This window comes from Pteropus alecto, unplaced genomic scaffold (assembly GCF_000325575.1).
Source record: "Pteropus alecto unplaced genomic scaffold, ASM32557v1 scaffold146, whole genome shotgun sequence".
Taxonomy (NCBI): Eukaryota; Metazoa; Chordata; class Mammalia; order Chiroptera; family Pteropodidae; genus Pteropus; species Pteropus alecto.
In genome coordinates, this window is record NW_006442107.1 from 5743395 (window position 1) to 5757476 (window position 14082).

The 14082-nt window shown below is 32.8% G+C and overlaps 1 protein-coding gene across 1 annotated transcript in view; it reads left to right on the forward strand.

The window, feature by feature from the left end:
• Nucleotides 1-14082, forward strand: part of PIAS2 (protein inhibitor of activated STAT 2) — a 54460-nt gene that overhangs the window by 22591 nt on the left and 17787 nt on the right. The window contains 6 exon segments of the mRNA XM_025038716.1: nt 1320-1454; nt 3023-3128; nt 4479-4552; nt 6500-6660; nt 12338-12471; nt 13999-14082. The exon segment at nt 13999-14082 is cut by the window's right edge and continues 25 nt beyond it. Of these exon segments, the coding sequence (XP_024894484.1) occupies nt 1320-1454; nt 3023-3128; nt 4479-4552; nt 6500-6660; nt 12338-12471; nt 13999-14082 (694 nt within the window).

Below are 14082 nucleotides of genomic sequence, written 5' to 3' on the forward strand. Positions count from 1 at the left end.
ACCTTAATGTTATTCCCATGGCATGACTGGTTAGCTGCCCTTCCTCAGTTTTTCATTCAACAAATGACTTAACATTTTGAGGAAGGTTCATGAATCTTGGCTGTTGCCTGAAAACATTTGAGCAGTATATTCTCATGAGATCCAGAGTGTATCAGCATTAACACAAGCAGTTAACTTAAGGGTGTCAGTGACTTGGCAAGGAAATCTGAGAGATGTTAATGGAGTAGGATATCGTTTTATATTGAAATACAATAAATATATAGAATACTTTTATCTCTAGAACTCTTGGTGGCATATAGGAGAGTATCATGTGGAAAATGTATGCATTGATGACTGAGTGAAAAATAATTCAGAAGACTCATGTATATCCAAAAGGAATATGTTAGGCAATTCATTTTGCTTATATTTCCTTGCTATATATGTAACAATAAGTAATGATACACTAGGTTGTATCATTAACTTCCTGTTTTCTCCTTCTTAGTGGTAATAGTTAAATTACATCAATGGCATCTTATTTAGTAAAAAAAAGGTATCTATTTTTCAGTACGTAGATGTTTTCGCAGCTTAGAAATTTTAATTTTCTAAAAAATATATTTTGATTTTGAAAATCATAAACTGAAAAGTCTTGTGGTATTTGAGAATTGGGATGTACTGTGAATCATAAATGAGTACACTTGCTATTTAAAAGAAATACTTAATGACTAGCAAAAGTAGAATAAAGCACAAATAGCAGTATTGCTATAGCCATCAAGCTAATTTAATGCCAGTCGAAACGCTGATTATTCTTATTTGTTAACTTGACCCTGTTTTAAAGATTATAATCTCTGTTTTACTTGGAAAGAAGGCAGTGAAGAACATTTTTGTCACTCACAAGATTGTAATAATCCTTTGATATTCATTAATTTGTTCTCTTTTTAATTCCCAAAGCTTATTTTCCTTCTTTCCCACCCCCAGTATTTGAATGCATTTCAAATGGGAGCTCCTAAGATGAAGCAGTACAAAGAGGTGCAATTTTATTGTTTATAAAAAGGAAAAAGACTCATAGCTAATATGGCAAGATGTCAGCATCTTTAATTTTAAGGGTGGAACATAGATTTTTTTTTTTTTTTTGTACTTTTCTAAACTTGTGAAATATAACTTTTTTAAAAGGTCATTTTCCTCTTTTAGATTGAGGACCTTAAGGTGAGGACTATGTGATTTCCAGGATAAAATAAAAATAACTAGTATAACTGAAATTAGGCAAGATCTTCTGTATCTTGGAGAAAATATTTGGTTGTCTACAGAGAATTTAAAATTGTTTTTCTTTCTTACAATTATAGGGCTATGCACCACCACCTAAAAATGGGATTGAACAGAAGCGCCCTGGACGCCCTTTGAATATCACATCCTTAGTTAGGTTATCTTCAGCTGTGCCAAACCAGATTTCTATTTCTTGGGCATCAGAAATTGGAAAGGTAAAGATTCTCTCCCTAGCTTGTTCCATTTTCTGATTATAATCTCTAAAAAGTAATTTCCAAATCAGGGGTAGACGTATGGGGATTCTTAAGGTTAAAACCTTTAAGGTTTCCTGAGTATCATCTCTTTATTTTCCTAGAAAGGAAATAATTATACTAACAATATTTCTTAAAGTAATGATTTAATCACAGTTGTGTTTAAGTAGTATGTTAAGAAACTGGAAACTTTTGAGTGATATTATATATTTATGAAAATGAACAAAGAAGCTTTATTGAGCTTTGGGGAACATAGTTAAATGTATTCATGTTGTGATGAGAAATAATCTGTTCCAGTCTTTACATAAACACCTGATACTTTAGACAACAATGGGCATCTCATACGAAAATATTTACTTAGAATTATATTATTTCCTCTATAACTTTAGGTTGATGAACTTGGCGTTCCGCTGATTCTGAATCTCAAAATGCATTGTGTCAATTATAAGATAGTGATTAATACAACAAGGGATTTCCATTTTAGAACTACTTGTTCATGTCACTGAAATAATAGAATGGCAGACGATTTCAGTTAATTTCTGAACATAAACTTTTTAATGTTGCTATTTCATAGGAAAAAAGTATAATATATCTATTTTATGGATGAAGAAGTTGAGTCATAGGTTCGTAGCAGGAAGTTTTTGGTTTAATTACCAAGGTAATTGCAGAGCTGGACCTGAAGAAGAGTATTTTTGTATTAATTTTTGGACTGTAAAAATATTACTATTTCTTTAATGACCTCTTGAGCTCTCATTTCCGAATTTTTACTATAACTTATTATTTTCATAGGGTACTGATTTCTAATATTTTTGATTTGCATGAACTGAATGTGCAGTGGTAAAGTGTTGGATAAGGATTCAGAAAATCTTAGCTTAGTCTCACGTTACCCATTGTTTGAATTTGGCAGAGTTGCTTAATTCCCTGAGGCCTAGTTATTATAAAGAATAAGTAAAATCTTGAGAATGGGTGTTGTATACAAATGTAAGGGATATCGTTAAATGAGCAAGTATTAATGCTTAGTGAGAGGAATTTAAACAGAAGAGTATCTTTTCTAAATGATTATTTCAGATTTTTTGAATAAATGATTGTAAACATTGAAAACCTGGTGTTTGAACTTTGTTTCTGCAGTGGAACCCATGTTTCAATGAAAATATTATGAGAGCCCGTTATGTAAAAACAGAACAATTCTAGTTAGAAGTAGGCATAGGAGGGTGCATCTCATTCATACCATGGTGGTCCCTAAGGTACTGGTTTTGCTAAATTGGAAATGCAGTTTGAAAACCACTGATCTAAACTGTGTTATCTTTCACATAGATGTTTTAAAGCGATAAGTGATTGAGAAATTCCTTTAATATGATAGAGCTTTTATCTTTCCTAAAGGAGCTGAGTTGATTTGTTCCCTTAGCAGTCATAAACCTTCCTATGGAAGTTATTTTGAATGTTATTTTTAGAAATCAAAGGTTCTTAGACAAGTATTTTATTTAAATAGACTATTATCTCTTGTCTTTAATACAGATTATCTTTCTTTGTAGAATTACTCCATGTCTGTATATCTTGTACGACAGCTCACGTCAGCCATGTTATTACAGAGATTAAAAATGAAAGGTATTAGAAACCCTGATCATTCCAGAGCACTAAGTAAGTAATGTTTGTAAGACTTGAGCATACGCGATGCTTCAATAGCAAGGCGGGGCAGGGCGAGCCTCACATATATATATATCAATTAATTTGGGGACAGTTATTAGAAACCTAAAATGAGTTTTAAGTTAAAAATACTCAAAGAACAGAGCCCTATAAATTGAAAAAAACCGTTCTTAGAAACCACTCCCAGGAAGATCAGTTTTAAATCCCAACTAGTCTGCTTTTTGGCCTTTTCATGAAAACATCAAGTTGATGGTAGTTTTGATACATACATTGACTTGAGAATAGAAATGCACGTTTTCAAAACATCCAGTGTTTACTAGAACGTACATTTTAAAAAGTTATAAATAATAAAAAGCTCTTTTAAACTAAAGAAATGATGGTAACCACCAACAATAATATTTGCCTTCTAAGATGTTTTATTTTGTACTTTGTTTTCATAATGTGTAGCAGGTAGAGAAAAAAGTCTAACCCAAATTAAATAATTTGGTTCAGTAACTGAATTTAATTGAACAAGACATTTTTCTGGGAAAGAGAATATTATCCCCTCATTTACCTCCCATACCACTGAATGAACCAGAAAAGAGAAAAAGATCTGTAGGTTGAAAAGGGAGCCAAGGCCTTTTGAAATGGTATTCTGTTTCTTATAACTCAAACCATTTCTCATCTCAAACAGAGCAGTATCGATCTTTCTGCCTAGAGCTGAAAGCCACGGAAGGTCTTCCCTAATTTTTCTTCTTCAGCTCTAGTTCCACTGTCTCCAGTTCCATTCTCCTTATAATGGTGTTGAGAATTAGACATGTGAGGGCAATGCATATGTTTATTCACTTGTATATATTTCCTGGTAAATGAAATCACAGATACATTACCACATAGCAGTTTTCCGTGTTCAAAGGAAGTATAAGAATATTTTATTACCTTTTTTGTTTACAAATTTAGTAATTGTTGGAAACAACCAATACTCCCTAATAAAAACAGTCAAGAATGTATGTTAAAACAGCACTGAAACTTGGAGTACTGCTGCAGCTTTCCAGGTTCCTTTCCTAATTGTTTTGTTCTTAAGTCTTAGCTTTCTGTTTTGAAACTCTTCCTTTCCTGCCATTTTACTTTAAAAATTCAATTTAACCTGTGATCTAAGTTCGCAGGTTTGTAGTTCTTTAACCTAATAGTAAAAGTATGATTGTGTTTTCAGTACATTAGTACTTAAAGTTTTGTTTGTTTTTATAGTTTTCTTGACCTATTCAAAGTGTTTCGGAAACTTTAAGATGATAATTTATTTCTATAATTCTGTCATATGTCACAATTAAGTAGGTTTTTTTTAATTGTTATTTTTCCTTCTTTTTAAAGTTAAAGAAAAACTTACTGCAGATCCTGATAGTGAAATTGCTACAACTAGCCTTCGGGTATCCTTGATGTGCCCAGTAAGTAAAGCCGTAAAATATTCTGGGATGTTTTACTTTTTATAAATTACTAATTATCCCATAATTAGTAAGTGTGGAAATGAATGATATATTATGATAGATTTCTGAACTTTTGTCATTTTGCTATTCAGGAATCTTCATGATTAAGCATTATAATTTCAAGGAATGCAAACATTCTTCAGGCAGTGACTAAGCAAAGAGAGACCTAAAAGGATATTGTATCGAAGCGAGAAGAGACTTTTAGGTTCAGAATAATCTGTCACAGTTAATGCTGTAGATAATCCATAGCTAATAATAAACATATAGAGAGAGTTGGCTCCTTTTTATCAATACAAATGATATCCTGATAGCAATAAGATTACTAGGACCTATTAAAAGCCAAATGATGGTTCTGCTTTCATGAGTTAGAATGTGTGAGATGTCTTTAATTCATTTGTAATGTACATCTGAATTGCACAATAATATTTATTTTATATTTCCTTACATAGAGACTATGGGGGAGAATCAGTCAGCAACTCTGAGAGTCTCCTATGTGTTTGGTACTGAGTTCATTGTGGGAAAATATACTGAAGACTTGATAAGAAGGTTTCAGAAAGTTACTAGTCTAGTTTGAGAGAGAAAAATCAACTCACATGAAAAAGCAGAAGACTATACTTAGCCACATATAATCTCGTGCTACTGGAGTACCAAGAGATGGGAGAGGTCAGGAATAGTGTGTATGAAGGCTTCTTTAAAATCAGTACTGTTGGATGGGACCATTTCTGTAGGAGAGGGACTTTATATAGAATCAGGAATTTATAATGTAGTTTGGGGGCATTTGGTGACCAGCCACTGTTGTGAAAAATGAAAATTTTTTTAAATGGAGAGAGGACTGTCGCAGAAAGAGAGAAGAGAATAATTTGTTGAGTTCCTATTGTGTGCTCCTTTGTTCACCTGCTTGGCAAACCTATATGGGAGTCGTTCCCATTTTGCAGATAAGGAAACTGAGAATGAAAGGTTGGTTAACCCAAATCACACAGTAGTGACTACTAGTAGAAACCAGGATAAAAATTTTGGTCTTCTGACATTATTCCATTTATCTTAACAGTATACCATATGGCCACATTGGGCTAAAGTATAAATATCCTGATTATAAGTTCTCCTCTCTATCACCCAGGAAAGTGGTGTTTGCATATATATTTCTTTCTGAAGCTTTATTTTTAAAATTATCATTAACTTAAACGAACTTACCTTTATTGAAAAGGAATAGAATTACACGAAATTGTGATTGCTTAGAAATTGGGAACCTGTGATTATCAAACCCAGAGGGGTCTGCATTCCCAGCAGGGGTGGACATTAATGCCTTGAGGTGGTGGCAGAGGCCATAGAGGGCATGTGTTTGGACCCCGGACCTCCTCTGCTCATAAGCTGTGTGCAAACCTTCAGTCATATGTTCTGATCCTTCATGTCATAAACTTCATCCCAATTATGATACCTTCATATCGTAGCTTTTTATGTACTGATATATATGAGACAGTCACCAAGTTACATCATGTGACAGAGGGTTCAGAATTGTGCATATCGTATGCCACTATTTGTGGGGAAATGTTTTTTTAAGCCTACTTGATTATGTGTAGAACATTTATGAAAGGACAGTCAAGAGACAAATAACAGTGGTCTTCTCAGAATAGGGAAACAGCTGAGAAAGAGGTGTTTTCATGTATCTTTTTCTACCTGTGAATTTACGTTACCTATTTTCCATAAGTGAAACTGTCTTTTAAAAATTATAGGGCAATCAATGAATACTAATAAAATATTCAGCAATCTTGATGGAAATTCTGGTTTGAATTTCTTTCTCATTTTGATCTTCTTATATGACTTCTTCAGACTTTTATGGCTGGCTTTTCCCTTTGAGGCTTTGTTCTCCTTTCTGAAATGGTTTCCCACATTCTCTTTCCTGTCCTATAGTTAGGGAAAATGAGGCTGACAATCCCATGCCGTGCAGTGACTTGTACACATCTACAGTGTTTTGATGCTGCCCTTTATCTGCAAATGAATGAGAAGAAGCCCACCTGGATTTGTCCTGTATGTGACAAAAAAGCTGCCTATGAAAGTCTAATTTTAGATGGGTAAGTATAATGTCAGCTGTGTCTCCATTCAATCCAACCTCATGTAAATTCTGCTCTAGCACAAAGTCCAGGTGTTTGTTTTCTGCTTTATACTTAATTATATTCAGTTTTATTTTTAAACTGGTTAGTGGCTCTTTTATGTTTATGATTTGTGTTGAGGGCAAGAGAGTGAGTAGTTTCTTTTTCTTTTTGCTTCCCAAGATCATATATCATTGCCCTTAGGAAAGTGGGGAAAGTCCACTCACTTAGTGATATCATTTTGCTTGCTTAAAACTCTTGAAGAGCAAATAGGGTCTATGCAAAAATGCAGAGTAATAGGGTAGATAGAATTGTGTGACATAGCTGGTAAGTTCAAAACTGGAATTCATACCCAAGTTTTTTTGACTCGACTCCAAACTCTTAAGCATTCTCTCTCACATCTTATTGCAGATGTCAGAATTAAGGAAAATATGAACCAATTATCAATAAGTGAGGTACCCTTTTTTTGAATAACACTTATTAAAAAATTGCATGTGTCATCCATGCATCACTATAGGATTTAGAAAATATAATTAAAAGTTTAAAATCATTAGCATTCCATTCTATAGTGATGATTTTGTTACTGATGTATTAAAAAGATTGAAATTATATTTTATATAATGACTTGTCTGTACATATGATTTTCACTTGATATAGAGTGAAAAATATTCTAGATCTTTAAAATTACTTGTATAACATTTTAGATTTTTAAAAGAGTATTACTATATAGAGGAATGAGGCAGTGAAGAGAGAATGGTACTTTCACTTTTCTCTCTATAAGCTTTTACTTTACTGGGTTTTTACTTTAAAATTTTTAAAAAATTATTTTCAAATAATTTCGAACTTACAGAAAAGTTGCAACAGTAGCACAAGGAGCCTTTGACCCACGTGTGTCAATTTGCTAACATTCTGTCGTTTGTTTTATCACATTCCCTCTTAATATATATGTATATATTAAGTGTGTATATACACATTTTTAGTGTGCATGTATGTGTAGAGAGGAGATGATTATTACTATTTTCAGAATTCTTTTAAACCATTTGAGAATAAGTTGCATATGTCATACTCCTTTGATTGGATAATATTTTAGGGTGTGTTTTCTAAATACTTGATATTCCATTTTATGGGTATACTACTAATCATTTAAACATTTTTCTGTTATTGCCTCTATAGTTTGCTTCTACTTTTTATATTTTAAGTTGCTTTGTGATACGAACATTTTTGAAGCTTTTACGTGTGTATGTCTATGGATTTTTCCTTAGGTTCTTAGAAATTGCAATGCCGAATCAAAGAGAATATATAATTTTAAGGCTTTTACTATTAAGATTGCTCCCAGAAGGAGTAAACTGTTTTACTCTTTCCTAGGAAGTCATTTGGCTCTCCTACAAGTAGTGTATTAGAAGCCTACTACTTCCGAGTCTTCTTACCAATCTTATTTAAAATTTTATTTTTTAAATGCCTTTACCAATTTCCTAGTTGAAAAGAGATCTTATTTGATTTCTATTTCTTGTATTATAAGAATTACAGACATTTCTTCATCCATATATTAGTTGTTTTATTAATAATCTTTTATGAATTGTCTCTTAATATTTCTTTATCTCCCCCCATTTTTTTCTGTGATTATAATTTTCCTACTGATTTATAAGTGATCATTATATTTTGAGGCCATTAATTCCTTTGTCCACATGTGCTAAATATATTTTCTCTTTTTGCCTTCTAATTGTATTTATTGTGATATTTTTCTCATTCAGAAACTTTGAATTTTTATTTCATCAAGTCCGTCCTTTCACTTTGAATTTCTGGTCTTTAATATGTTTACAAAGTCCCAGACATTTTATGTGAACATTTACTTGTTTTTGTCAGGTACTTTTAAGATTGGATTTCCGCCCGCCCCCCTTTCTTGTGTAGTTCTTCATTCCATGGTGCATTCCTTCATGAATTTACTCAACACAGTACTTAATAAATACCTGCTATTTGTCAGATACTGAGTCTAAAATAGTGAACAGAGCACTTTCAGTGTGGGAGACAGTGAAGAATTGCATATTGAGTATTAAGTGCTATGAAGGTAAAGGATGGAATTATGTGAGAAAAATCAGGGATGGGAAGAAATTTTAGGTTGGGAGTAGATGATCCCGTTAAGTTAGGATCACTCCACCCTCCTACCCAGATTGTTAGTCAGTAGTCTCACCAACATTCACAGTCTTTTCCATAGACTTACGATACTGCCTCCATCATTTAATACAGTCTTAGATACCTTAGTCTTAATTTCTGAATTGCTATTTGCTCCATTGGTCAAAGTATTAGTGGGCCAGTATAAACCTATTTTAATTATTGGATTTCTGTTATGTGTTAATATCTCTTAGACCCTATATTTCAGAATTTTTTTGGACTGTTATCACAATTTGTTTTGCCGTATTCACTTGAATAAAAGTATTCTCAAATTACATAAAGCAGTTCTGTTTGGATTTTGATTGGACTTATGTTTTTAGTATAATCGGGGAAATAGACATCTTTAAAATATATCTCTAATGAAAGAAGCGTATTTTCCTTTCATTTCTTTCACATTTATTGGGATATAAGAGCTGCCTGTATGTAAAGTGTATAGTTTGATACATTTTAATCTATACATACACCTGTGAAATCATCAGGATAGTCAAAGTAATGCACGCATCATATGCAAAATTCTCTCATGTATCTTTCTAATCTTTTACATTGATATGCTTTTTGTTTCTATAGGTTAGTTTGGATTTTCTAGAATTTTATGTGAGTGGAATCATAGTATGTGCTTTCTTTGTGTAGCTTACTTTATTCAGCATGCTTAATTTGAGATTCATCCATGTTGATGCATATACCAATGGTTTGTTCATTTTTGTTGCCGGGTAGCATTTCATTGTTTAGATATACCACCGTTTATCAAGTCTCTCATTGATGGGGTTTTGCTTTGGGGCTATTGCAAATAAAGCTGCTGCGAACATTAATGTCCAGGTTTTTGTATGGACTGATATTTTCATTTATCTTGGGTAAATCCATAGGAGTAAGATCCCTAGTCACACGCTTAGGTGTATGCTTTATAAGAAATTCCCCAATTTTTTTCCAGAGGGGTTGTACTTTTTTATATTCCAGCTAGCAGTATATGAGAGCAGTATGTTTTCACCAACATTTGATATAGTTCATCTTTTTAATTTTAGACATTTTAATGGTATATTGTGGTTCCCCATTGTGGATTTAATTTGCATTTCCTTATAACATTGAGCATCTTTTCATGTGTTTATTATTCACTATCTGTGTATTGTTGGTAAAGTGACTGTTTAAACTTTTGCATATTTTAATTGAGTCATTTGTTTTCATATTAGAGTTTTGATAGTTCATTATATATTCTGGTTGCAAGTCTGTTATCAGATATGTGATTTATAAATGTTTCCTGCCATTTTATTTCAGTCTCTTAACAGTGTCTTTCAAATAGCAGTTTTTAATTCGGATAAATCTAGTCTATTAAGATTTTCTTTTATTTACTGTGCTTTTGCTATCAAAAGACATTTTCCCCTATCCCAGTGTCACAAAGATTTCCTCTGTGCTTTCTTTATTTTATTTTACATTTTCTTTTACATTAATAAAATGTAAAATTTTATTTTACATTTAGGTCTATTATCCATATCAAGTTAATTTTTGTATATGGTGTGAGATAAGTCAAGGTTGGAGTTTTTGGCATATGGCCATGCAGTTGTTCTACCACGCTTGTTGAAAGATTGTGTTTTCCTTGTTGAATTGCTTTTGTACTTTTTTTAGAAATCAGTTGACCATATATGTATGGTTTACCTCTGGACTCTGTTCTACTGATATGCCTCTATTTATATCGATACTGTACTGTCTAGAAATCAGGCTAATGTGGGTCTTATCACTGTTCTTTTTCAAAATGATTTTGGCTATAGATCTTTTGCATTTCATTACAAATTTTAGAAACGGCTTGCCAGTTAAAAGCAAACCTGGGATTTTGTTTGTATCAAATTGAAACTATAGATCAGTTAAAGGTGATCTAACAATATTGAGTCTTCTGATCCATGAAGAAGATACATCTATTTAGTTAATTAGGTCTCAGTAATTTTTGGTAGTCTTCAGTATATGGGTCTTGTACTCCTAGTGTCAAATTTATCTCTAGTTCATATTTTTGATATAGTACTGGGTTTTTTTTGGAAAATATTCTGATCGTTGCTAGTATATAGAAATGTAGTTGATTTTTCAGTATATTGCTCTCATCTTGAAACCTCACTAAACTTACTTTGTAGTTCTGGTAGCTTTATTGTAGTTTACATAGGATATTCTGTATAGACAATGTTGTTTATTAGTAAAGACAGTTTTGCTTCTTTCTAATCTGGATGCCTTTTATATCTTTGTTTTGCTGTCTTGAGCTGACTAGTCTGTTAACATGATTTACATTGATTGATTTTCAAATATTTAACCTTGCATTCTGAGGATAAACCCCACTTGGCCATGATTTTTTATCTTTTTTATTTATCATTGGGTTCGTTTTGCTAAATTCATGAGGGATATTGGTTAATTGTTTTCTTGTAATGTCTTTGTCTGGTTTTTAGTATCAGTAATGCGAGCATTATACAATAATTTGGAAAGTGGTGGTATTATGTGTTCTCAATATTTGGTAGAATTGCCTATTGAAGATGTTTGGGTCTGGAATTTTCTTCGTGGTAAAGTTTTTAACTATAAATTTAATTTCTTCAATAGGCATAATACTCCTCAGGTTATCTATTTCTTTTTGAGTGAGCTTAAGTCTTACTATAAGTTTTTCAATTTTATTGACCTTAAAGTACCAGCTTTTTGGTTTTGTTGGTTTTTCTTTTATTCTATTTCATTTGTTTTTGTTTTTTGTTATTTCCATTTTCTTTCTTCTTCTTTTTTTTTACTTTAATTTGCTCTTTTCTGGTTTCGTTTAAGTAGAATCTGAGCTTTTTGACTTATTTTCTAATATCAGAAGATTAATGTATACACATTTTTCTCTTAAGTACTGCTTTAGCTACATTCCATATATTGTATTATATTTTCATTCAGTTCAAAATATTTTCTAACTTTTGTTGTTTTGTTCTCCTTGTCTTGTTGATTGTTTTGTTGTCAAATATTTAGGGGTTTTCCAGCTATTTTTCTGATGATGATTTTAGATTTATTTTGGTCATAGAACATCATTTGTATGCTCTGAGGTTTTAAAAATTTATTGGGACTTCTTCTATATTCCTATTTCTTCTTCCTTTTCTCCACCCCATGATCCTTTATTTCTTGATAATAAGCTTATAAATTATTTTTTGTATAATAACTTCTTTGTTTGCTTATGTGTATTTTATGTGTTGTTTTGAAGGTTGCTCTTTACTGCCAGTCTCAGCTAGGAGGCTCCAGGTGTCTATTTCTGTTTAACCATTAATTTTTTAGATAACTCAGTGTCACTTAACTCTTTTATTGCCCATTAAAGATCTAAAACCTAGGAGGAAGCGGGGTATGATAGTTGTGGTAAAGAAAGTATCAAGTATTGAAATACCAAAACAGACTGAAGTCAGATAGCATTACTTTAATCTCCAAAGTAATATGTATTTCTTTGTTACAATTTTACCTTTGAACAAAGCTACTGATTACATCTATGCACTTAATTGATTTATAGGCTTTTTATGGAAATTCTCAATGACTGTTCTGATGTGGATGAGATCAAATTCCAAGAAGATGGCTCTTGGTGTCCAATGAGACCGAAGAAAGAAGCTATGAAAGTATCCAGCCAACCATGTACAAAAATAGAAAGTATGTGCAGAATGGCAGCAGAGAGCAAAGCAGTGAGACTCGTGCAGCATTATCTTTATCATTAATCTTGGCCTCTAGAGCTACATTTCAAGCTTAGTTTGCTAACTTTATTTTTTAATCATCTATTACATATGTAATTTCCTCCAAATGATTTTTATTCTTAAGAAATGTGCTACAGTTTATACTATTTTATTATTAGCCTTTTCATAGTAGTTTTCATATGTAAAATAAATGAAACTCATCTAAAATTGTTTTAAATATGGTATTTGTTACAAAATGAAGGGTTTTAAATGACATTTCTATGGACAGTTTTTCAGAGTTGTTTTTAGAGTAGTGTTGGGGAAACCTCAAGTGGAGGTGTGATTAGGGAGAGAGTACTGAACCATTAATGGAGGGTAGGGGGAGGAGGTCACACGTTAGTTGCTAAAAAAAGTGAACAAATTGTTTCCATCTCATTGTGGGAAGGAATCTGACCACTGTCTTGGTTACCTAGGAAGATAATTAGCCTTCAACTCTCTGTACCTGTCCACACTGAGTGGGGAAACTAAAGGCAGTTTGACCAATGGAAAGATGTAGATTAACTTAGTTTCTTTTTACCTAACCGAGTCCACTCACTGCACTTGAGTTTTGTGTTGACTATTTTGACATTCTAGCAATGTAATAATAAGTGTTCAGAGTAAGAAGAGTGAAAAAATAATGTCAATATTGATCGTTCTTCTGTGATTGTTACCGAACCTATAGGTAGAATGATCAAATTTTCCCTGATTTTTGAGAAAAAATAGTGAGTTAGTTGATTAGCTGCTGCTGGTTTTCCATATCGATTAGCATTCATTTTCTACTAAATAGATTACGGGGCATAAAATACTTTCTATGAAATGGTGAGTTAACATATGGTATATGAGACTATCATAGCAGAAAGGAGAACTTAAGTGATTAGTAGATAATTGATAAGAAAAACTTTAAGTGTCTGAATCACTTAAGTGAGAAGTTTGGGGTTCTTTTCAACATGAAAATTTTTATCAGGTTCTGGCTTATGGTGAAGAGCCTATACATTCTTTGACATGAGCACCATTCCTTTTCTAGAATGGAAATATCTGATTCTGACTGAACACTGCCACATGTTTGTGGGAATACACAGCCAGTGAAGCCACGCACTCTTTTCCACGGCTGAAGATCAGCTTCGTAACTCCAGATGTCTGTCTGTAAAGTGACTGCTTACCTGGGGAGACAGCATGAGCAGCAGGATATGCACAAATCTATTGTCAGTACCAGGGAGATAACTAAGATCATGCTGCCTGAAGGAGGCTTTTGACCCTCTGTCAAGGCACAGAGCCCACCCTGTCTCCCCAGGTTAGTAGTCATTTTACAGACACAGATCTGGAGTTAGGGAGTCAGTCTCTGTCCATGGGGACAGCATGTGGCTTTTATTGGCTGTGTGTTCTCCCAGCCATGCTGCACAGTTAAGACTCCCATGGCTAGAGTTTGTTCCATAGCTTTGAGTTTTTTCCTTCTGTTTCCTACATATAGGTTCAAGTGTCCTCAGTAAGCCTTGTTCAGTAACTGTAGCCAACGAGGCAAGCAAGAAGAAAGTGGATGTTATTGACCTAACAA